Genomic DNA, 23,785 nt, shown 5'->3' with positions numbered 1-23,785 from the left:
TAATAATAATAATAATAATAATAATAATAATAATAATAATAATAATAATAATAATAATAATAATAATAATAATAATAATAATAATAATAATAATAGTAATAATAATAATAATAGTAATAATAATAATAATAAGCGTAGGCTTAGGTTAAAATACTATATTTATTATATTAATACTAACATTATTAAATATTAGGTATTTTTAAATACGCCTAATTACTCTGATACACCCCAAATTTTTAATTTTTATATTAAGGCACCCCTCTAATTCCAAGCAGTATATTTACTACCCCACTAGTTTTATATAGTAAAGTAAATACTAACTTTGATTTTAAAAATTTCTTAATTTTTTTTATAAAATAAGTTCTCTAAGCTATATAAACTTTTATTATAGTTACAGGTACCGTTATTATAGCTTTAAACTTAAAAATTCCTCTTCTAATATTTAAACTATTTTTTAGGCCTTAAATATATAAGATATCTTAGAACTATATAATAATTATATAAATAATATATAGTTACTATCTTAATATTAGGAGCTCTTAATATCACCTAATATAATATATATAATAAAAGTAATATTATAGTTTTATTAATAATAGATAAAATATTAATAAAGTATTATATTATTATTTTTTAAGAACTAGTATAGTAGATAAGGAAGTATATTATATTCTATAAACCCTAATTATAATTTATTTTAATATACTTAATAAATTAATATTCTAGAATTTACTTTCTAGTAAATAAGAGTCTTTTATAATATATTTAAGAAATAAAAATAATATTCTAGATTCCTTATTATTTTTACTTTTTAATTTAATACTTATATTATAATTATTACTAATATATAACCTGCCTACCTTATTATATATATATATATAATTAAAAAAGTCTTATTCTTAATTTTACTTTTATATTTAATAAGCTAGGCTTTTATATTTTATTAAAAAAATTTAAATTTATACTATCTACTCTAGTTTATAAATAAAGAACATAAAATTAGTATTATAATTAAAAATTTATTAAATATTATATTAGCTAAAATTCTTAAACTTATAATATATAAAAAAATATTTACTAGCTTAGATAAATTTATAATTAACTTAATATTTATATCTGCAGACTTAGAACCTTAAGTCCTATAATATAAATTTTTTTTTATAGCTTAGATTACTAGCTTATAATAATTATTTTTAATATTAATATCTTAAATTTATTATTGAATAATAAGCTAAAATAAAAAGAATTAAATCTAGAAATTATGATATAACTAATTAATATCTTTAAATCCCTATTAACCTAAATATCCTTAAAATAATTAATTACTATACTAGGTACCTCTAGGACTTTATATTAAAATTAATAAAAATTATTATCTTATAAAATCAATATTTAAGCTTGACAGGCCCTCTTTATGAAATTAAATAATAAAATTAAAATATTATAATAAAAGTTTAAGTAATTTAAAAAGTAAAATATATATATACTAGCTTAGAAATAATTAGAAACTTATAATAAAAAAATAAAAAGCTATTTAAGATATAAAAATATAATTATAAAAGTAATATATATATAATCATAAAAATAAACCCTATCTTATATATTATATAATAAAATAAAAAAAGGAAAAAAGTTATTTTCCCCCTAGAATATAAAAGTCCTAAAATTAAAAGAAAGGAAAGGTCTAGTAGATATATATAAAAAAAAGATTAAAGATTATTATTTAAAAAATTACTTTCTAGAACTAATTATAAAATAAATAATAGAATTACTAATATATTAAAAAAGAAATAAATTATACTTCTTTATTATTATAAATATTATAGCCTACTTAACCCTCTAAAAATAATATTTTAAAAAGCCTTATAACTTAATATAGATTTAATTAATTTCTTAAAAATTATAAAAAAGCTTTTAATCTATATTACATAAGTTTTTACTTAAGTAAGCTAGTAATATTCTTATATTCTAATATCTTTTTAAGTAATAAAAATAGTAATCTTAAAAAAATACTATAAAAATCTTATATATAGCCTGAGTTTTAAAAACTTATAATACTTTTAATTATACTAGGTAAGATTAGTAAGGTAATTATTATAAAATGTATTTAATTTTATAAAAAAAATAAAAATTACTTTTAAAATACTAGACAAAAGTTTAAAAAATTTATTTTATAAAGTTAAGTCTAGATTTATTTTTTTATAATTTATATTATATAAGTTACTAAAGTGAAATTATATTTTTATTTAAATATATTTAGAGTCTTTAATAATATAATTAAAGATAAAGTCCTTATTACTTTATATAGGAAAAGAATATCTTAATACTTAGTAAGATAAGTTATAAGTTTTATAGTAAATAAAATAATAAGCTTTTTTTAATAATAAAAACTTAAATCCCTTATTAATATTAGCTAATATTTTCTAAAACTTATTAATCTCTTTAATTCTTTTTTTATTCTATAACTTAAAGCTTATAATATAGATCTTTATAATATATTTAAAATTAAGATATTTAAAATTAAATTTATAAATAATATAAATTTAGTTACTTAGGGTCTAATTATATATTTAACTTATAAGACTCTACGCTTTATTTATAAAAGATATCTTAATTAAATTATATAATATAGAGCTCAGTTTATATTAGACAAATATAAGCTTATATATTTTTTTTAAATTTAAATTATATTAAACTAACTAATTATTAAAAATTAAAATTGTTAAAAACCTTAATAGAAGTATAAAGGTCCTTAAACTATATTTAAACTCTAGGCTTAATTAGGCTAGTTATAAAATATACCTAGAAAAAAATCATATAAAAAATATTCTCTACTAGCTAATAAGATTTAATTTAAAAAATCTTTTTTAAATAAATAAAAAATATATATATATTATTATCTAGCTTATTTTAGCCTTTATAGCTAATAATTAATATATTCTAGTTTTATCATAATTAAGCTATTTTATTAATAATAATAAATAGGTTTAGAAAAAGAATCTTATTAAAATAAATAAAGCTATATAAGACTTTAAAAAATAAAAATAATAAAATTAATTAATTAGTAATATTCTTAAAATTTTTTTTTTTTTCATTTAGGTTATTCTATATATAATTTTATAACTATAATTAAAAATATCCCTTATTATCTATTTATTTATTTATTATTTATTAAGAATAAATAGTCTTATTAACTACCTTATTATTACTAATATAGCTATACAGCCAGAAGTTGGCTTATTACTAATATTTACTTATTTTATCCTGTTCTACTACTTATTAGTTTTATTACTTATTCTAAGAACTTCACAAATTTATCTATCTCACTATAATTCAGAGCTCGCTTTTATAATTATCTCTATCTTAGATAATTACTTCTTACTAGCTCTTTATAGCTTTATCTATCTATATATCTACCTTTAGTGGTTCTGTTTATTCCTCCTTCTTTTATAAGCCCTTCCTTCCACAGAATTAACTACTTACTTACTTCTATTAAAAAATAACTATAGCTAACCTGGATGCTGTGTAGGGTAAGTGCTAGGGTGGAACAAGGCCAAAGGCGGTCAACAAGGTACTGTTGACCACATCTCACCGCCTTTCAGCAAAACCTTGACATGCCCTTCGCACGAAGTCATGTTTCCCCAACATCAAACATAGTTACGCATGTATACCATCTACTCATCCTTTTACAGCCAATTTTTAAATTCGGTGTGACCGCTATCTCGCATTTGCTGATAACACGGCTCCACAATTCATCGTTGAATTTCAGTCAAACCAGCACGCCAAGGGTGTCGAGCGCTCATCTCGCCATGAAGCCGAGCAAAAACCAACTCAGAAGAGCACGCAAGAAGGTGCTGAAGTCTCAGGTATGTCACCCCTCCCTGCTCAAACCAACCGAAACTGATATGTATTGAGGGTAATCAGACCACCAAACAAACGAGTGACAAAGCACATGAAATATCTTCAGCGACCGCCCGCGAGACTAATGAAAACCATCAAGAAGTTGGCGCGACCGTTGACCCTGAGGATCCATTATGGCAATTATATAAAGATATCGCTACCAGGTTTGATGAGACTGAAGATTCCAATGCGCCGGTTTCTGAAATCCAGAAGCCGGAAGTCTACTTTGACGACGACGCCGAAATTCCGGAGGAAGAAGAGGAGAAAGTGCCCACTTTGTCTAGACGCAAGCGCAAGGAATTGAACAAGCTTTCTGTTGCTGAGCTCAAGGCAATGGTTAGAAAACCAGAGTTGGTGGAATGGACGGATACATCAGCTCCGGATCCCCGACTCTTAGTTCACATCAAGGCTCATCGAAATGTCGTTCCAGTGCCCTCACACTGGTCATTGAAGCGAGAATATCTATCCTCGAAGAGGGGTATCGAGAAACCCCCTTTCTCCCTACCCAAATTCATCCAGGAAACGGGGATTTCCGAAATGCGTGACGCTGCCTTAGAGAAGCAAGAACAAGCGACCCTGAAGCAGAAACAACGTGAAAGGGTACAGCCAAAAATGGGTCGCCTAGACATCGATTACCAGAAGCTATACGAAGCCTTCTTTCGCTTCCAAACGAAACCCGAATTAACGCGATACGGGGAGGTCTACTATGAGGGGAAGGAATTCGAAACCAATCAGCGTCATCTCCGCCCTGGCGATCTCAGCACAGAATTGAAGGAGGCTCTCAATATGCCGCCCGGTGCACCGCCTCCGTGGCTGATAAACCAGCAGCGTTACGGGCCTCCACCATCCTATCCAGCACTGAAAATTCCCGGACTCAACGCTCCACCACCCCCTGGCGCCATGTGGGGCTATCACCCTGGTGGTTATGGGAAGCCACCGGTCGACGAGCATAATAGGCCACTGTACGGTGGCGATATTTTTGGCGTTCTTCAACCGCAACAAACCATGCAGCAGGGTGAGCCAGTGGAGAAGGATCTCTGGGGAGAGTTGCAGGAACCGGAGCTATCTGATGATGCAAGTGAAGATGAGGAGGAAGAGATGGACGAAGAGGACGTAGAAACTGGCTTGCAAACACCAAGCGGCCTAGAAACCCCAAGTGGGCTAGTGTCAGCGGTTCCATCAGAGATGACCGGCGTGGAAAATGTCTCTGGAGAGTTTGATGTGCGCAAGCACTACCGGGGAACACAAACAGAGGAAATTGTCAGCCATCGAAGCGCCTACCATGTCATACCCGAGAAGCAGTCGCAAGTCCAGGGCTTTTTTGGCGGAGATCGGGTATACGACCTTCGCCCAGCCCCGGAGAATTTGCCTGTATTGGGGACTGAAGATCAGAATCGGAAGCGCAAAAAGCCCGGGGATGTTGATATTTCTGTGGATCCAGACGATATACAAAGCGCGGATGGCATCAAAAACGACAACCTTCAAAAGCTCTACGAGTCACAAAAACAACAGGAAAGCAACCCGAACTGGGGGTTTCAGGAAGATCTAAGTGACATGATTGCCCACGAAAGCCGAAAAAGACTCAAGCCCGAGAGGAAACCCAAGTGATGTGGTCAACCCAGTTCGATCTGGTTCAGTAAGCTAGATATAATGTAATTTAACAATGCATCCGTCATTCTATGGAGCAGAAGTCCGCCCGTTTCCTTTCATGGTAGCGACACAGGAAGCGCAAGTTAGTCCCGGCTATAGAAACTTGGCACTTGAAGTCAAGCACTGTAGTAACTATACCCAGACAGCATTGCGCCGATCCAATTACTCTTTTGCACAATCTTGAGCAAGCTTTGACGGCCGTTTGCGAGGCCCAGGGAGTTTCGATCACTATCCGCATGCCCTGCTCATCCATTTGTTTTTTTATCATTCTTTCTTTTTGTTCTTTTATTTTTATTGTCCCTTCATTTTCAAAGATGGCTAGACTCTGACAATGGATATTGTTTGCATTGAGTTGCAAGGCCTTCCTGTATCGCGTTGCGAATAACTTGACATGTACTCTGTAGCATACAGGGCCGACAATTGCAGCTGCGATGTTTAAGGTTGATTGATGACTTGGAGCTACAATATGGAGTTGTTGCGAAATCATCAGCCTTCAGGGTTTAGGCAGGAGTCACATTGTTTCAACAACCTTGGAAAGAATTTAGGCACCTGTAGGCATCGCTCCAGAGAGTCACGAATCATGGCACTACTGTAGATGAGTCATTCCTGACGACTTCGAGAGGCGCAAGGTGATAATGAAAAAGCTTGACAAGGTCTTCCCATTAAGTCAGACTGTCATACAAGTAGATAAACTCCGATCAGGCCTATTTTACGTATTTCCCCCGTACGGAGAGTCGCTAGATAGGTAGGTAGACCTGATCAACTAAGTTAGGTGTAATGTGTACACAGTTTTCTGAGCTGTAGCAGAAAATGAGTTACATAGAGATTTTGTTACCACTAAGTCTTGAGCTTTTCCTGCTAAGGTTGTCTCGAGTTAACTCCGTAAGAGGCTGGTGACACTGATGTAAGCATCATCGACCCCTCCCTGGGTTCCTCGAAACGAGCAGATGATCTGACGGCGAAGATTTCCAGGGAAATTTCAGCCCAACAATCTGAGCGACAGTCCATTTCATTGAAATCATTGGTGGGTTCCGAGTCAACTCCAGACAGAGTCCCCTCAACCCAGCGCTCAGACAGCCAACCGTTACCTTTCTATAATTATGCCTTGTCCAAAATGCTGACGGAGCGAATCACTCTCGCCCCTTCCCGTGACAAACTGTCGTCATGTGGTAGATCATCTCCCTCTTGCTAACAATTATAGTGGACGCCGGCCAAATATTCCTTGTTTGGTGTAGATATAAGACGAGGGCAGTCCCCGTCCTGTCCTTGCGACGTAGGTCATCCGGGCTGTCTTCAAAGGGTATCGCATGAATGAGATTGGAGCATGCGCCGTTGGTTCATCTAGCCCACGCGCCAAAACCCCGCAGTCTCGTGAACATCCTATTGTACGATAACAATCCATAGAACCTCAGCCCCATCCGTCCATCAGCACCGCATTGACTCATAGCCCAATATCTTTTCAGCCTGCGCCTTCCCAGGGGCGCCTTGGTTTATCCTTTCTTCAGTCCATGGCTGTACTCTTGTTGCATGTCAGGCTGCGACATTGGAATATTATAAAGTTGTTGGCTCCTTCCGGTCGCAGTGACTCTTATCGCCGAGACTAGGTCATACTTGTTACCTGTCGCCACAGGACAAAGAGGCCGCCGTGACAAATCACCTTCACGTGTGCTCAGGCAGTATTGCTAAACTCCGTTCCACTTACTTCTATAAAACATCACTCCATCAACATTACTCTTATCTGCCTCTCGTCTCCTAGGCCAACAGAAAACCACGTCAGCCTTGGTTACCATCGGAGTCTATATTCGCAGAACCACCCCCCTTGTTCTTACAGCGCGCGCTACTAGGTCGTGGAGCCGCTTCCTTTTGAGATGATATCCCCTCCTACAGTTGCATCTTTGGTATCAAGTGGCGCCCCCAATATGGGTCGTCTACCTTCGGTATCGAGCCTCATGTCCCCTCCAGAGCCCAAACCGTTCGAATCATTTAACTCCACATACCCACCTCACAAGTTGTCGCAGGAACCATTCTATCCAGACGATATGAAACTCCCTCCCATCTCGGCCGGTCGCAAGCGGACTCAGTCAGAGATGGATCTACCATCGCCCCCCGTGACTCCCTATACTGGGAACAAGAAGAGCAAATCGATTGACCCAGAGAATCATGATACTGATTCCCTAGTTGTGCCATCGAGAGATCCTGTCCTCTTTCCAAGGCACGACTCCATTTCTGAAATCGCCACAGACGAGCCATTGTTTGGCTCCATATTACCATCATCCACCGAGGCGCTGATGGAACAGCAAATAAATTCTCACATGGCAAGGTTCGAGAATAAGCTCAATAAACCAACGCGTGATGAGTATCTGTTGGCCTTGTCCTGTGTGCCAATTGTATCAAGTCAATACAACCGCAATCCCGTGGCCTGGGCTAAAGAAGAAAGAGAGACCCTAGAGCGGCAGCTGCTCATGATGAATCGAGGTCGTTCTGAAAACCTAGACCGCGGATTAAAAAGGATTGCGCCAGCGCCAACACGAAGGGTGGTTCTTGCTCAAAACCGTGTGCAACGGACGCCCAGAGTAAAGCGCACACCAAAATCTACCCCGAAGCAAAAGGCCTTGGATTCGTTTGAAGTTCCCACACCGAATTCCAAGCCTTCTCGTGCCATCGGCACGAGCAGGGATGACACAGACTTTAAGTCCATAAAGGATCTTTCGCCATCCTTGGATGTCCTCGGCGGCAACGCAAAAGCGTTGAAGGCTGATTGGAAGGGCCAGATGTTGGACCTCAGTAATGACCCAGACCGACAACTACTGAGCTCAGCTGAGCTCACCCTAGCTGCTACCCTGAGATTGTCCTGTGCAACGTATCTCTGCAGCAAGCGCCGCATTTTTGAGGCTCGCGTCAAAGCCCTGAGATCTGGCAAGGAGTTTCGAAAAACAGATGCACAACAGGCCTGCAAGATTGACGTTAACAAAGCGAGCAAGCTCTGGACTGCTTATGACCGGGTCGGTCTTTTCAATCCCAATCACTTTCAAGAGTACTTGAAGTGATGGGTTATGCCGCATCCTTACGTGCTCTCTGCCGGACCTTTTCGATAATCTCGTGCGTTTTTGGTTAGCGACTTTCTTTCCCGTTTTATCATCCTGCTTCGCATTACACGCCACTTTCATCTTGTCTCCGTTTTTAACTGTCACATCTCGGGTTGGTTTGGTTGCAATTTGATTTGTTAAGCATATATGGTTGGCATACGAAGGCGATCTTGTCCTTGTTTTGGAGTTTGTTGATTTGTGCCTTGTTTCTTGGTGTTAGCCCTCTGCAGGCGTTTTGGTCACAGTTGTCTCTGCGAGACAGGTCAGAAGTTGTTGCCTTGTTTGTTTTAGATAGACCTACCCAGTCAGAGTACGTGTTCAATGTGCGCGTTGATGCGTCTGTCAGTGTTGTAGACGGTTCAGTCAATTACCATACAAAGTGATGTCAATCGATGCAATTCCTGCGGTCGTGAACGTGCCGACCGGTGGTGGATAGCAAGAATATGGCGGCAGTACATTAGTACTAGAGACTCGGAAGGTGTAATAGTGCACCTGCAAGGTAGGTAGGCGAGGCCCTAGGTACGTAGGTACGTAGGTACGGAGTACGTGGACAGAGTCGACAGACGCATGGATGATGATGGATGGGCTTGCCTTCGGCCCTTTGGGTCCGGGCCCAGTTGATTTCCCCACCGGCCGTAAGTTAAATCAGATGTGGATGTTCTATTGCTCTCCATCGATTGGATAGTAAGATACTGGACGGACCCGTGGACATCATGGGTATCATGGATGCTACCCTGCACAGCGTACTTTATACTTGTGCTATCATTGAGAGCTACTTAAGGCTATGATGTTTGTGAAGAATTGCAGCCGTACCTGGGTTGTAAAGCAGCTTCAACCAAACTCGAAACTGCAGCTCTGGTTACTGAAGGTGAGATCAAGAGCACGCGCGCCAGAGAGAGTTGCGTTGACGGATCTACTCCAAACCCTGCTGCAATGCACTTTGACTAAAATGTAAACCTGAAATCAAAAGACCTGGACAGAGGCGATGGTGTTGTGATCTCCATCCAGGAATAGATTGGCGCTAAGAACCTTTCGGATCTGACTGATGACTACGTATCTTCCTGGGGCCGAAGCCCACCAAGAACGCACCCGTTGTATCCGCGCCACCACTTTGTTTTATGGGTTGACTTTGATACCTTCCCTTTACAACCCAACGACACTACCCCTCATCTCCATCCTATATCGCTCCATGGAAGGCTATTCGTGAAGAAAGTCATGTCTCAGCAAGATAATAACACCGAACCTTTCAGTGAACAGGACCATAGGGGGGATGCTGATCTTGACAAGAAACCCAAAAACAGACGACCAGCAAGTGAGAGCCTTCTATCCGATATTGGAGCTCGCTGATACTTATTGGACTACAGACACTGCCTTCCGGCAGCAGCGCCTGAAGGCCTGGCAGTAGGTCAAGGGCAAGCCTCAATGTTCAAGGTTCTTTGCTGACGGCCGTAGACCAATACTGACGCCAAAAAGTGTTTTGCCTCTCTTCTTCGTCGTTGGCGTCATATTTGCGCCTATTGGTGGCTTGTTATTATGGGCAAGCTCAACGGTGCGATTCAAGTCATCTACTGTTTACGAGCTCAACTTCTTACGCTTCTTTTCGCTCTTTAGGTTCAGGAATTAGTGATAGATTATTCGGACTGCAAGGACGTCGGCTCGACTGTAGTAGCGATCCCGGATGACAAGTTTGACTACTCCTTCAAGTCCTCGTTTCGCGAGAGACCAACGTGGCAGCGCCCTGAAGATGAAGGTGGGAATGGGGTCTGCCGCTTGATGTTTGACATTCCTGATACCATTGGACCGCCAGTCTTCATGTACTACCGCCTTACAAATTTTTATCAAAACCATCGACGATACGTGAAGAGCCTTGATCTCGATCAACTCAAAGGAAAGGCTGTTGACAATGGAACGATCAGGAATGGCGCGTGTGATCCACTGAGGGCCGATGAGAGCGGAAAAGCATATTATCCCTGTGGCCTTATCGCAAATTCTATGTTCAACGATACGATCGATAGCCCAGTGTTCGTGAACAATCCAGACGGGGCGGAGCCATACAATATGACGAAGAAGGGCATTGCATGGGATAGCGACAAAGAACTCATCAAGAAAACCGAGTATCAACCGGGACAGGTTGTACCACCCCCCAATTGGCGGGAGCGCTACCCAGACAATTATGAGACCGATATTCCCAATCTGCATGAGGACGAAGATTTTATGGTGTGGATGAGAACGGCTGCCTTACCAACGTTCAGCAAGCTATCCAGGCGAAATGACACCGCATCGATGTCGGCAGGACGTTACCGATTGGACATCAGGGATCGTAAGTTCCAGAACAGCTAGGATCACCCCACTCGACTTACTGATTGGTTTCCAGCATTCCCTGTTACTGTATATGGGGGCACGAAATCCATCGTGATCACAACTCGCACTGTACTTGGAGGTCAGAATCCATTCATGGGGATTGCGTATGTCGTTGTGGGGGGTGTTTGTGTCCTGCTTGGGGCGTTGTTCACAATTGCGCACCTTGTCCGACCAAGGTAAGACCTCCTTCTAACTGCTCCTGTATTGTTCATGCATTGACACCTTCCAGAAAACTGGGCGATCATACTTATCTGACCTGGAACAACGAGCAAGAAGCAACTGCTACTGCAACGGGGCGAGACGATAGAATCGGGGTGCATTCCCGCTAATTAACTATGGCTTGCCTTCCGGTCCTCGTTGACAGGCTCTTAGTTTGTTCCCTTTACACTGTTGTACGCCGTATAGTATTTATTTCCACAAGCGTGTCACTTTCTGGGCTTAAGGGAAAGCTGAAAATCATCCTGATATTGCTCGACTAGCAGCGGAAATTTCGAGGCTCCTTCAGGTGGGATTGGCGCATAATGCTTTATTAAATCCAGACGCCTTCAGTATCCGATGGCCGCGATCTACGTACGCGTACTCCCTTTCCCAACCGTTAGCTGACATAAAAGCAAATCCCCCAAATCCACTTGTCTCCACCCCTGGGCTTTCGCAGGCCGGCATCCCTTGCTTTCTCATTCCTGGGTTGGTCAAGAAATCTTGAGTATGAGCTTTTGGGAAGGGCTGCATACCAATCCGCGTAACTACCAGCAACGTTAGCCTTCCTCTTAAAATGTCATCGAGCCTCCGTGGGCCGGTGAGTCCTCACCATTACCGCACCCCCTTATAGCAACATGCTTCACTTATCTCATATTCAGTTCTTGGTTTTTGTCTTGAGCAGTTTGCAGCAGACATGCTTCGCTGTTCCTCATCTGGGGCGAGGCGTCTGTGCCACCGGAAGTCCTGACGAATCTTTAAAAGCAGAACTTAGGAAGCTAGGCACCATAGCAGCTGATGCTGCTTTTGATCAAGAAAGCCGGGTAGCAACAGAGCCCATCAAGATAGAGACCTGGTTCCATGTCGTGAGCAGTAAGGCGAGTGGTGATATCGTGACAGACGGTATGATTGATACTCAGGTCAGTTCAATATTTTCTCCCTACTGTCAAGGTGGTTGTATGTTGACCGTAAAAATCAATGGGTCTGACTGGAATCACTATCATTAGCTGTCGTACCTTCAGGATGCGTATCAGAACGCGACAATTAGGTATGTTTTGCGGGGAGTCACTCGCCAAATGAACGACCGATGGGCGCGCAATGACGACGAAATGGCAATGAAAAATGCCCTCCGCAAAGGAAGCTATAGGACTCTCAATGTCTACTTCCAGTCAGACCTCCAAATCTCCACAACCCCAGCCGCTCAAAGCCATCAGCTTGACGTCTCGGCCCAGCTAGCGTCCAGCGTCCTCGGTTTCTGTACATTACCCGACCCCAGCATCAACAGCAGCAGCCCGCGTTCCGCTTACGTTAAGGATGGCTGCAATGTGCTTGCCAAAACTGTGCCTGGGGGCTCTTTAACACATTACAATCTTGGTGGAACCGCTATACATGAGATTGGGCATTGGAATGGCCTCCTGCACACCTTTGAAGGAGAGTCTTGCTCTCTTAATAATGAGGGAGATTTTATAGACGACACACCCAAAGAGTCTGTTCCAACAGATGGTTGTCCAGCCCTGAAAGATTCATGCCCCGACAGTCCAGGCTTCGACCCGATCCGAAACTTCATGGATTATTCATCAGATGAGTGCTATGAGGGCTTTACTCCCGCCCAGATTAGAAGGATGCGCGACATGTGGTATGCCATGAGGGAAGGGAAGTGAGGTCCGATGATTTGCGCCGGTAATTGATAGTCAAGCTTGGCGCGCCTTGGCCTAACGATGGCATGCATACCTACCTAGTACTATCGGAGTTACGTATCATCCACCAGTTTTCCAGCAAGGATGAAGGGATAGGAGTCCTAGGCTGTGGCATCACTCAACACCAGTTGAGCTATGGCCTTACAAATGCTGTGATTCAGTTGCCACTCTCAATATGTGGACGCTATCAGTCAGCACAACATAGATTGTCCAGAAGTCGAAAGCTCGATGGTAACAATTCTACATCTTGGGGTACAGAGGTCGAGTAGGGAAGCTTTCAAATTATTCGGGCGCAACCATAGCTGAGACAGCTAGTAGCAGAAAGGTATCGAATTGGGGGGAAATTCAAGTACATCACATACAAAGTTCTCCGAGAGTAAGAGAAGGCTAGCTAAGTAGCCCAACGCAGGAGATGATCACCTCTTCCGCTTCTTGCCTCGATCCTCATCGTCCAGCCCACTCTCCTTATCTTTCTTTTTGGCCTGTTGTTCGAGCTCATCCCAATCCTCGCCGCTCTCTTCTTCTTCCTCCGCGCTGAAATCATCGTCCGCACTAGCATCGTCATCATAATCGCTCTCTTCTTCTGAGCTCTCATCAGCAGCAAGTTCAGAATCAGATAATTCAAAGGCAGACTCTTCCTCTTCGTCGGAACCGTCCTCTGAATCTGATTCGGCCGCGAGGAAAGACCAGCCGCCGTCGGCAAAGAAGCCATATGGATCGCTGACAACAGTCTTCATGATCGTCGTCCAATTTAGATTGAGAGGGCCTTCAGTGAATGCAATGTCCACAGAATCTAGCCAGTCTTTAACCCCTTCTAGGTTCTCCACAGGAATCGTGTTGATATGGACAGGTGCCTTATGGAAGTCCTTGAAAACGAAGACAAGGTCAAAATTTTTGAGGCCGAACTACCGAAAAAATTAGCCACTTCCAATAGAGCTTCCCTCATCTCCACCAAGCGTATTACATTACATACCTGCACTCGTTCAAGATGAGCGATCTCAATCTCATTTAGACTGACAACCGTAAAAGGTGGTTCGGTCAATTGGACGAGAGCATCTGTGGTTGGCTGAATGAGAACGTTCGAGCGGTTGGGCACACCGGTGAAGCCGATTTCTCTGAAAGGAATGTCCACGTCGACGCCCTCATCCTTTCCGGCGTCCGCAATTTTTTCGGCGAAGGCCTTGAACTCTCTGTCAAGCGTTGCCCTTCGTCGCCTTTCCTCTTGTTCCGCTTCAAACTCTTCTTCGTCCCCATAGCGGTGCTTACGCCGTCGGTTGCCGGTTTCGTCAAATTGCATCTCAGTCGCCTCCCTGTAAAACTGAACATCCCTTGTTTTTCGCTTTCCTATCATGATAGGGGTCTTGAGGTGAACGTGGATTAAAACAATCAACTCATGAGCACAAGGTTGAAAGAACAGATGCTTGACATTGCTAAATAGCACGTCAACACGCTCATTGCGAAAGGGAGAGACGTAGCGGAGACCATTTTGATGAATTTCCACCTCGCCAGGGACACGTTTACCATCCAATGGTGGTCGAAGATATACGTCGGGTAGTTTCACAGGACGGCGATCTGGACAACGTTAGTTTTAGGTTTATTCTCTCGGTACGGTATGACAAACTTCTTATTTCGGCCAGCTTGTCTTGTTCGACGACGTCCTCCATTTCTTTCTTCTCCTGTTCACGACGCAGCGCATTCTTCCTCAGTTCGGTAATATCCTGAGCAACCTGCGCGAACCGATCGTTGTCCTTTGACCTGAGTGTTAGATTTCTCACGAAGTGGGCTGAGAGATCCTCGAAGGGTTGATCGTCTTTTCTCCCAACGCCCTGGCCCGGAGAAAGAAAGTTGATCCGTAGATAGGCATATTCTCCCTCATCACTTTTGCTTGCGTTCTTTATAGTGTTGATATGGAACGGGACTGGGCGGCCCATTATAGGAACGATAACAGTGGAAGCCTTGTGATCCACATATACTGTCAGATCCTTGACTTTGAGAGGCAATTGATTGTCCCTCTTGTACGACTCGAACCTCTTGAATTTTTTTTGAGCAACTCCGTTATCATCACCTGTGGTGCCTGCGAACCGGTCCAGGCCTTCTTTGGTCTTCTTGGTCGCTAATTCCTTCTGATGTTCACGGCGCCGTGCCTCTGCACCTTCACTAACCTGAGTCGGACGTTCAGCACGAAGCTTTGTTCTCGTAACATTCCTACTGGCAATGGCACTCGACTTTGGCTCCTTCCTCTCCTTCGTGGGTTTCTGGGGCTCTTCCTCATCCCCAAAATAAAACGATACCGAGTCCATGTCAGTACCGGCATCTTTTGTGAAAACATGTGGCCCCTGCTCGCCGACTCGGACAGTGTCTGTGATCATCATGGAATACACCTTCTTTTTCTTTTCCTTGACGCTAGAATCCTCAATGTCGACTAGGCCAATCGCAATTGAAAAGGTCATACCGCTCTTTAAGACCCGGCTGTTCTTTCCATTGAGGACCATGTTCGAGTCGCGAAGCTCGATACCAATGCCAGCCCCGACATTCTTCGTGAAGTGAGGTTCAAGCTCTGGTTTCCTGGCCCGGATAAGACCGATAGCCTTATTGTAAAGCTCTTTCGCTACCACACCGTCACGAACTTCCTTAATAACAGCCTCATGAACACTCAGAAGCAGGGAATAATTAGCTTCTTGAGACTTAGTTGGATCAACCAAGTATGTGCGCCCTATAATTGAGCTGTAGGTCTTGTAGCGGATTCCAAAACCAGCAACGATGATCCCAGGCTCAAGGTTGTTGTCGTCGGATATAGCTGTCAACTTCAGGTCGTATTTACCACCGCTTTGTATAACAGGACCATACGCCCAATCGATTTGTTGAGGATCAAACTCTGATGGTAGCTTTGCAAGTTTGTTGAAGAATTTGGCATCATCAATTTTAGCATCGATGCGCATCGAGAGAGATTTATGTGTCATTTGCTTCTCCTCATCAAGCAAACGTGACATCTCGTCAACAAAGTATTCGGACATTAGGCCACTACAGGCCCTGGACGCATTTCTTATCGATACCTAAGCATCGTCAGCTCATGCAGCATCAATATACAGGTAAGAGACCAACCAACTCATCCGTATCTTTAACCGAGAAGCAAGCCGAGGAGAGAGCAGGGGCAATATCGAATTCTTCCATTTCGCCTGAGATCTTCGCATAACTACGCTTCCAGTCCTCTACGAAAGGACCAGTGGCTGTGTCTTTGGGCAGAATCCCGACCTTGTTCTATGTGCCAGTAGATGGTTAGCCGGCATATTGAATGGGCATTCGGTATCATGACTTACACCAGAGGACTTTATGACATCCAAGCATTTCTCAAATACTTTGGTCTTCTCTTCTTGATCTTTGGTAGTTACCAAAATCTCGACCGGGAGCTTTCCACCCTTCAAGGGCTCTAGATGTTTGGCTAATAACTAGTTAGATGAAAGATGTCCAAGCTAACCACGTTGAGACCCAACGATACCTTTCTTTGCTGTTGTCACAACATACATAACCTCGGGCGTGAAGACAAGGAGCGTAGCGGGAAACTCATAGCCGAGCAGCCAAAACTGAGAAGTGTCAGCAGTCGAAAATGTGCATTTGATAAAAGCCAAAAATCAAAAGACATACATGTATTGCATTGTTCTTTTGAAAGCTGTTTGCTTCGTCTGTCTTTCCCATTAGGATGACGATAGATCCCACGCCACCAAATGCCGGGTGGCTAGATCGCTTGTCTGATTTCCATGCTGTATAGAAGCTTGATAGACGATTGTAAAACGCCGTCTTATCAATAACAATTTCGTCGCTCATGATGTGGCTCCGTGAGAGGCACCACTGAGCGTGTCGTTTGGGCAGGGATCGAAGCTTAGGGATGTTCTCGAGACAAGCTTGCAGGACGATTTTTGGTGTTTAAAAGGAAGGTACTCTTCGTGGTTGCCAATATGCGACAAAAGGGCACGAGGGTCACTTGACGACGGAGACAAGGATGAACCAAATGAGATCTCAAAATAATAAGGTAGCCAAACGCGAAAATAATACGCCAGCGCGCGTTGCTCGAAGTTGAAACCAATTTAGGTTTTAGCGCACGGTGTTTGAGCTGTTTGCACACTAAGATCACTGCTGAAGGGTATGGCAGTCAAGTGTGAGAGAAAACGAAAAGACCGTTTCGCAATGCTTCTTCAATTGCCCCGTACTTTGTACCTTTCTAGTCTCTTTTTTTAATCACGAAAGCTTTGTACTTTTTTCTTCCACTTTTGACCTGACATAACACTCTATTTTGCTCTCCATGTCCCACGGCGACTACAATGTTCCTGTTGAGCTCCAATGTTTACCACGCTTGAATACCTGATCCGCTTTCCTACATTGCTCTAACATGAGTGTCACCCCTAGCAATTCCTTTTCCTTCGACGGACTGGGGCAGACCGATGACCGAGTACCAGCCCCGGAAGACAACGCGTCTCGCAGGAATCCTCGAAGTAATGCGGCAACAGGCGCCTCAGCGGCAGGGATGCGTGCTCTTAGTGCACAACTCGTTGCTTTCTATTTCAGAGTGCCCGTAAAGGCCTTTTTTCGAACCCGAGTTGAGTATGTGCCCGTCACTCCTACTGAGGCGGAGAAAGTAAGGCTAATGGAGAGAATTCGCTTCTAACGCAGTTATATGGTACACCCATCCCGAACCCTTCTCTACTCGTTCTACTCGACATATATTTCTCGGGCGACTAATGTAAAGCATGATCATTACCTTTAGGTAGGCGTTTGCTAGAGCTGTTTCTCCACCATCTGAAGGCGGCCGCTGGTCATTACATACCACTACTCCCGGTCTACTCATTCATGCTGTACGGACGTATGGATGGCGATTTATACCAAATCAAGTTCTCCCGCCTCTCTTGGCCAATGCTGGGTACGTTGACACATTCCGAGCTTGGAAGCGACCTAAAAGCGAAAGAAAGCAACTGAACTTCTCCCGGCAGCGTTGGTGTCCTGTTATATACTTCTTACCTTCATGTCCTGGGTACTTTATATGAACCCGTCTCCCTAGGGTTGAGGCGCGTTTATCCGCCAGCCAGCCCCGTTGATACCTTTACAGCTGGCTTTGTCGCTGGGTCAATTCAGTCACTTGTTGCTGCTCCCTTGGATGCTCTTCAAGTTCGTCTCCGAACCAATGATATAATTGAAGGCCGCTATCAAAGCATGTGGCACTACGGGCGGCAAAAGCTCAGACAGATCGGTCTACGTGGGATCTTCGCCGGGTGGAGTCTATCGTTTCTTCGTGACTCTTTAGGCAGCGCCATCTTTTTCTCCACCTTCGAGTATGTCAAGTCGCAGGGGTACTATTCTTTCCTCATCCGCTGCTATGGTTCTTCTCACTCTCAGAATGAAAACCATCTACAACCCGTTCAGTCGAGCGACCGTGGCCTGCCTCTGATTAGACCCCATTATGCTTTGGAACCATGTTTCCTTATGTTCGCAGGCATCGCTGCGTCTGTAGCCCAGCAAATAGTACAGCACCCACTGAACGCCGTACAAAACATTCACGTCGCGCGCTTGGAGTATCTTGATCACCAAGCGACTCTGCGCCCGTCAAACAAGCAGATGTTGCAAATCTACTACTCAGCATATCAGGAAACATATAAGCGATGCAAGAAAAAAGCTGCACGAGCTGGAGGGTGGATGCGATGGTTATACCGAGGATTTATTGGGAACGCGCTTCGACAAGTGCCTAGCACAAGCGCCGGACTCGTCATCTTTGAGTTGGTGCGCAGGAAATATGCGACGAACATGGCAGATGCCACATATATACGGAAGGATGGCTATGATATCCTATTACCGTGATATATATCCTGTCCTCGAAGGGAAAAAAAACTTTTAGCGGATTCTTCTCTTTGTATTACAAAGTCTTTGAATGGCGCCATCTTCACAGTAAAGACAGGCAGAAGCTGCAAATATGCTGCACGTCCAATCAAGTGGGGGATTTTAGAAAAAAAAAAATCTTTTGATGGCACCAGGCTCGCATACATCACGTGCGCATTTACAATATGGTGCATGGATGACTCTGACTATAGATTTATGGCCAATCAACTTATCCCTATTCTGCCCTGCTTTTACCCGACATAAATAGAGTATAGCACAGTTAATAGAACGTGATATGGGATAGATGCTACATATGCTACCAGCCCTTGCGGTAGGTCGTTCTAAGCAGGAAAAGATTGCGTTCGATTAAAAGGTGGATTTGTCTCAAGGATTATCGGCACAAAATATGAAATGGTTAGATGCCATACATGTGCGGAACTCTACCTACCAAAGTACTAGACGGAAGCCCTAGGTAGTCAGACTTCACGTGACTACGTTGACTTTAAAGTTTAGCTTAGGGAGACTTCATACTCCAGCAACGTACTTGTATCCATCAATCAGAAGATCAGTTTATTGCTCCCCCAGCTAGTTCTATTGATTTATATCGTCCGTTCGTTTTAAGTCGTTCTTACGGCTAGTATTCATTTGTTTTTATCAGTACCTACCCTGGTAGGTCACTGTTGGTATCTACCGACCCCGAGGTCAGGACTCCAGGTAGTATGGTATAAAGGTAAGCTACGTAGTAGTAGTGAGTACCTCAATACCTACCTACCTACCTACGTAGTTGCGCATGAAGTAACCTTGGAAGCTGGAAGCCTTAACTGGTCACGGGAGCTGAGTTTGTTTTGGGTTCTCAATTCCAGTTGATTTCCGCTTTACGCGTTCTGATTGGTCCTTAAAGAGCAGTGTCACGTGAGTTTCTGGCTTACGCTGCAATGTCTTGAGATTCCCCAAAAAAACGAAGGTCGGTCGATAGGTAGTACTCTTCTTACATACTACTTACTCTACGTTAGTGACCAATCAGCCCTCTGACTTACTCCGGAGTGTCCTACTCCGTAGAGCCTTGCGAATCTACCGCGTATAGAGCCGCTCTCTCTTCATCGAGAAAAGGGCTTTCATGATGTGGTTGTTTCTCGGTACTCTTCCGACTCCCGAGTTACCTACTCCACTACTCCGTACATTTCCGGGGTAGCCCCTCACGGACTCTGGAGTATCTGATTACGTGGTGATGGATTTATTTTCACTCTAGAAAGGTTAATGGAAGTCGCTTGCTCTCAAGCCTGGCTATATAGCTCCCAGTGATAGATTCCAATAGAAAGGACTTTTAACAAGAGTTAGTACTAACCAATTATTTGACGGAACCTCTCGGTCGGACTGAAGTACCGACTACCTATTTACCTACAGAGTACTACCTACGTACCCACTGCCAAATGTTACGAAGGCCAATCTTCGTCTCCAGACCGAGCAGGAATAATTACGGAAACTTGTCAAAGCTCTCAGAATAATAATAATACCTGCCTGTTCGTATTTCTCAAATCAGGGTTTCAGGCAGGTAATCTGATAAATCAAATTCTGATCATTCCCCTTGATCTTTCCATTTGCCTCGGACTTCTGCTTTAAATACGCATTGCCCTTTGAAGGAGATTTTCTTTTCGCAATTGCAGAGGCATTATTAGGGGGTTTGCGGGTCTCAACTGTTATTCATTTGTACAGGCTGTCTTTTTGTTGGCCGCTTTTTCCTCTCCAACAAGATCCTTCTTCAGCTTCCACCTGACCATCATCCCCTTTTGGCTGATATCCTCAAAAGCCATCGTCATCCTGCATCCTGGGTTGTCTCCCTGTCTCGTGAGCGGGTATCAGAAGATCATTTCCATCGCCTTCTCCTGTCATTGTTTGTCATTTTCCTAATCTGTTGACCTGCTTGTTCACACGAGTTGCCCGTCGGCGTATCGCTTGCAGCTCCAGTTGGCCTTTACCCGAACACGCATCCTCCCCAAACCACCCATCCGTCTGATTTACTTCACATCACAAGATTGCCTAGCGGCATCTTGGTCCTTCCACCGTTTGATGAGAGATTCTAAAATAACCTTGCACGAGACGACACGAGAACTCGTATGCTCCGCAGCCATTAATCCAACTGTCTCCAATCAACCTATTCCGATTCCCCACCAACGAAAGGGCTGTTGACATCAGCCCTCCCAACCGCCAATATTCCACTCACAACGTCGTCTTCGGGTGCTCATCCAACCATACCCTTGCGGTCACTTCGATCTCAGTCTCGAAATAAGTCCTCACAGCATTTAGAGTCGGCAAGCGAGAAAGGCAGCCGTCGTTCTTCCCTATCTTCAGCCCACTCGGATCGCTCGCTCTGGACCGACACTGGTGACTTAGCAGAACAGATTGCCGATGCAGAGGATTCGCTCCAATCTCGCCTTTTAGATTATCTAGATCGTGGCGGACCTGGGCAGGTCGGGTCGAGGGCTCGTGCAAGGCAGGCGAGACGTGTACATCACAGGGGCGACCAAGCAGCAGCCGGCGAGTTCGACTTCGAAAAAATAGAGATCCCGCGCCCTCCCCCGAGGAAAATTTCGCGAGTCGAACGCTCGCTTGCCATTATCATGTCCCCAGGAAGACGGCAATATGCTCGAACGCACGGCTTGGTTGGAAAGCCGCTGCTGTAAGGCGGTCCCCTACCCACGAGATCGTGCTTTGCATACACCTACTAATTCAGCGTAGTTATTTTACGAGTGTCTTTGTGTCATTGGGCGTATTTCTTTTTGGGTATGATCAAGGTGTGATGTCGGGTATTATAACGTTCGTCACTGCAATAATAGATCCCTCGTAACCAGGCTATACTGACGGAGAAGCAGAGGCATGCACTTCAAAAACTACTTCCACCAGCCATCACGAGCAGAGATTGGGACCGTTGTCGCCATATTAGAGGTCGGGGCTTTTATTTCCTCTTTACTCGTTGGAAAGATCGGTGACCTCATTGGTCGACGAAAGACAATTCTATATGGCTCTATCATCTTTTTCATTGGAGGGGCTTTCCAAACATTTGCGACCGGCTTGCCCATGATGATGGTTGGTCGAATTATTGCTGGCTTAGGAGTCGGAGCGTTGTCGACGATTGTTCCAGTATATCAATCTGAGATTTCGGTATTGTCTAACCCAAGTGTCTATGGACTCCAGCGTTCTACTTGCTAACATGGCTTCCCTTAGCCTCCTCACAATAGAGGCAAATTGGCATGCATTGAGTTTACAGGAAACATCCTTGGATACGCTGCTAGCGTTTGGGTCGACTATTTTTGCGGTCTCATCGACAATAACTATTCCTGGCGCCTACCATTGCTCTTTCAATGCGTTATGGGGCTTCTGCTTGGTATCGGAAGTCTTATAATATGTGAATCACCAAGGTACGAGTACCATTTGCTTTTTTGTCAGCATGTGACCGATGAAACTGACGAGCATTTATGTGGCGTATAGGTGGCTATTAGATAACGACCATGATGAGGAGGGTATAGTTGTAATCGCTAACCTCTACGGTGAAGGGGATATTCAGAGCCCCGAGGCACAGAAGGAATACAGGGAGATAAAGATGAATGTTCTCATCACCCGGCAGGAAGGCGAACGATCCTACGCGGACATGTTCAAGAGATACAATAAGCGCGTCTTCATTGCAATGTCTGCGCAAGCACTGGCCCAATTGAATGGGATAAATGTGATTTCATACTACGCCCCCCTTGTGTTTGAGTCTGCTGGATGGGCGGGGCGTGACGCTATCCTTATGACTGGGATAAATGGTCTTACATATCTCGCATCGACCATTCCACCATGGTACCTTGTTGACCGCTGGGGAAGGCGCCCTATTCTGCTATCTGGCGCACTGGCTATGGTTTTATCTCTTTCGGCGATCTCCTATTTTATCTTCATTGACATCGGAGCTACACCCACGCTGACAGTCGTCTTTGTGATGATCTACAATGCTGCGTTTGGCGCTTCGTGGGGCCCAATACCGTGGCTTTACCCTCCTGAAATTCTTCCCTTGAGCATTCGGGCGAAGGGCGCAAGTCTCAGTACGGCCACAAATTGGGCTTTTAACTGGTTGGTCGGCGAAGTCACTCCTGTTCTCCAGGCGGCAATAAAGTGGAGGCTATATTTGGTGCATGCTTTTTTTTGCGCATGCAGCTTTGTTGTTGGTGAGTCTGAATCTTGAGCATACTCTTGTCCTAAGCGTTGTCATCTTTCCTAACACACATCCAGTTTGGTTCCTCTATCCTGAGACTAGTGGTGTTCGCCTGGAAGATATGGATATACTCTTTGGCGATGCAACCACGGCTATGCCGACTCCTGCTACGCAAGGTGAGCGTGGCTCTCTAATGAGTGCTGGTTCGCCAGTACCTTCACTCGATATTAGACGACAATACGGTCAACATGGAGCAGATAGCGCGATACCCGGATTAAACATCAATCCGCCCAACCTAACAAGCGACAACAATGGCAAACCCCCCCAAACCGCTCCCATTGACGATGACAGGGGGCATTCCGAGGGATTAGGCGGGTGGATATCTAATATGATTAGTCGAAACAGGAGCTCATCGCATCGTACACAAGAATCTCAGTACAGAAGGCTTGATCAGGATGAAGACACTGAGCAGTGAAGACGTCGGCCATGGTTGGTAGCTTTCATGTGCTGTGTTCTTTGCAACACTTTGCACCCCTTAGTCCTAAACTACCTTCGGGGTGGAGCCCAATTATACGGAGTACATTCATTTCTCTCTTTTCGCACACCTAATGCTCTCGTGTTGGAATTTGGTGGCTTGCATCACTCAATTAATTTTATATAGACCGAATGGATAAATTCTAGCTTAGAATCTAGGTCTCTGAGCACAAGGTCTAGGAATGTTAGACAGCGCTGCTCAAATCGCTTGTCGCTTAGTATAGCTAACTTATCTAAATGGGGAAGGATAGCTGTATGGTAATTACGTACGGATTCAATCAACGCTATGCCCATGGCCAGGTACACTGTTCTCG

At 43.4% G+C, this 23,785-nt stretch overlaps 7 protein-coding genes across 7 annotated transcripts; 6 read left to right on the top strand and 1 right to left on the bottom strand.

Annotated features, from left to right (window-relative positions):
* Window positions 1-3,645: 3,645 nt before the first annotated feature.
* BJY04DRAFT_60832 (U2 snRNP complex subunit CUS1) lies at window positions 3,646-5,540 on the top strand. The gene is made up of 2 exons (XM_073720720.1): window positions 3,646-3,866; window positions 3,925-5,540. The coding sequence occupies exons 1-2, from the start codon at window positions 3,810-3,812 to the stop codon at window positions 5,506-5,508; spliced, it is 1,641 nt and encodes a 546-aa protein (XP_073571346.1). The 5' UTR covers window positions 3,646-3,809; the 3' UTR covers window positions 5,509-5,540.
* Window positions 5,541-7,469: 1,929 nt separating this feature from the next.
* Window positions 7,470-8,597, top strand: BJY04DRAFT_218342 (SWIRM domain-containing protein; the record flags this gene model as incomplete). The annotated part of the gene is made up of 1 exon (XM_073716284.1): window positions 7,470-8,597. The coding sequence occupies one exon, from the start codon at window positions 7,470-7,472 to the stop codon at window positions 8,595-8,597; it is 1,128 nt and encodes a 375-aa protein (XP_073571345.1).
* A 984-nt stretch (window positions 8,598-9,581) lies between these two features.
* On the top strand, window positions 9,582-11,622 carry BJY04DRAFT_60846 (CDC50/LEM3 family protein). The gene is made up of 7 exons (XM_073720721.1): window positions 9,582-9,948; window positions 10,001-10,037; window positions 10,089-10,185; window positions 10,248-10,956; window positions 11,011-11,173; window positions 11,227-11,389; window positions 11,477-11,622. The coding sequence occupies exons 1-6, from the start codon at window positions 9,852-9,854 to the stop codon at window positions 11,324-11,326; spliced, it is 1,203 nt and encodes a 400-aa protein (XP_073571344.1). The 5' UTR covers window positions 9,582-9,851; the 3' UTR covers window positions 11,327-11,389; window positions 11,477-11,622.
* Window positions 11,387-13,021, top strand: BJY04DRAFT_60866 (zinc metalloprotease). Its single transcript, XM_073720722.1, has 3 exons — window positions 11,387-11,389; window positions 11,477-12,112; window positions 12,200-13,021. Exons 2-3 carry the CDS (start codon window positions 11,831-11,833, stop codon window positions 12,851-12,853), a joined length of 936 nt encoding a protein of 311 aa, XP_073571343.1. The 5' UTR covers window positions 11,387-11,389; window positions 11,477-11,830; the 3' UTR covers window positions 12,854-13,021.
* A 58-nt stretch (window positions 13,022-13,079) lies between these two features.
* Window positions 13,080-16,939, bottom strand: spt16 (chromatin-remodeling protein SPT16). Its single transcript, XM_073720725.1, has 7 exons — window positions 16,532-16,939; window positions 16,386-16,470; window positions 16,207-16,328; window positions 15,992-16,147; window positions 14,511-15,942; window positions 13,863-14,461; window positions 13,080-13,794 (listed from the first exon to the last, which is right to left on the bottom strand). Exons 1-7 carry the CDS (start codon window positions 16,709-16,711, stop codon window positions 13,306-13,308), a joined length of 3,063 nt encoding a protein of 1,020 aa, XP_073571342.1. The 5' UTR covers window positions 16,712-16,939; the 3' UTR covers window positions 13,080-13,305.
* A 1-nt stretch (window position 16,940) lies between these two features.
* Window positions 16,941-19,156, top strand: BJY04DRAFT_61114 (putative mitochondrial carrier protein). The gene is made up of 4 exons (XM_073720726.1): window positions 16,941-17,485; window positions 17,555-17,561; window positions 17,653-17,801; window positions 17,872-19,156. Exons 1-4 carry the CDS (start codon window positions 17,274-17,276, stop codon window positions 18,731-18,733), a joined length of 1,230 nt encoding a protein of 409 aa, XP_073571341.1. The 5' UTR covers window positions 16,941-17,273; the 3' UTR covers window positions 18,734-19,156.
* Window positions 19,157-21,369: 2,213 nt separating this feature from the next.
* BJY04DRAFT_218338 (putative MFS monosaccharide transporter) lies at window positions 21,370-23,215 on the top strand (the record flags this gene model as incomplete). The annotated part of the gene is made up of 7 exons (XM_073716283.1): window positions 21,370-21,428; window positions 21,488-21,565; window positions 21,622-21,910; window positions 21,974-22,167; window positions 22,238-22,950; window positions 23,015-23,113; window positions 23,169-23,215. 7 exons carry the CDS (start codon window positions 21,370-21,372, stop codon window positions 23,213-23,215), a joined length of 1,479 nt encoding a protein of 492 aa, XP_073571340.1.
* Window positions 23,216-23,785: the final 570 nt, after the last annotated feature.

This window comes from Aspergillus karnatakaensis (assembly GCF_047715665.1).
Source record: "Aspergillus karnatakaensis strain CBS 102800 unplaced genomic scaffold BJY04scaffold_24, whole genome shotgun sequence".
Taxonomy (NCBI): Eukaryota; Fungi; Ascomycota; class Eurotiomycetes; order Eurotiales; family Aspergillaceae; genus Aspergillus; species Aspergillus karnatakaensis.
Note: the sequence above shows the minus strand (reverse complement) of the source record. Positions and strands in the feature narration are given on the sequence as shown.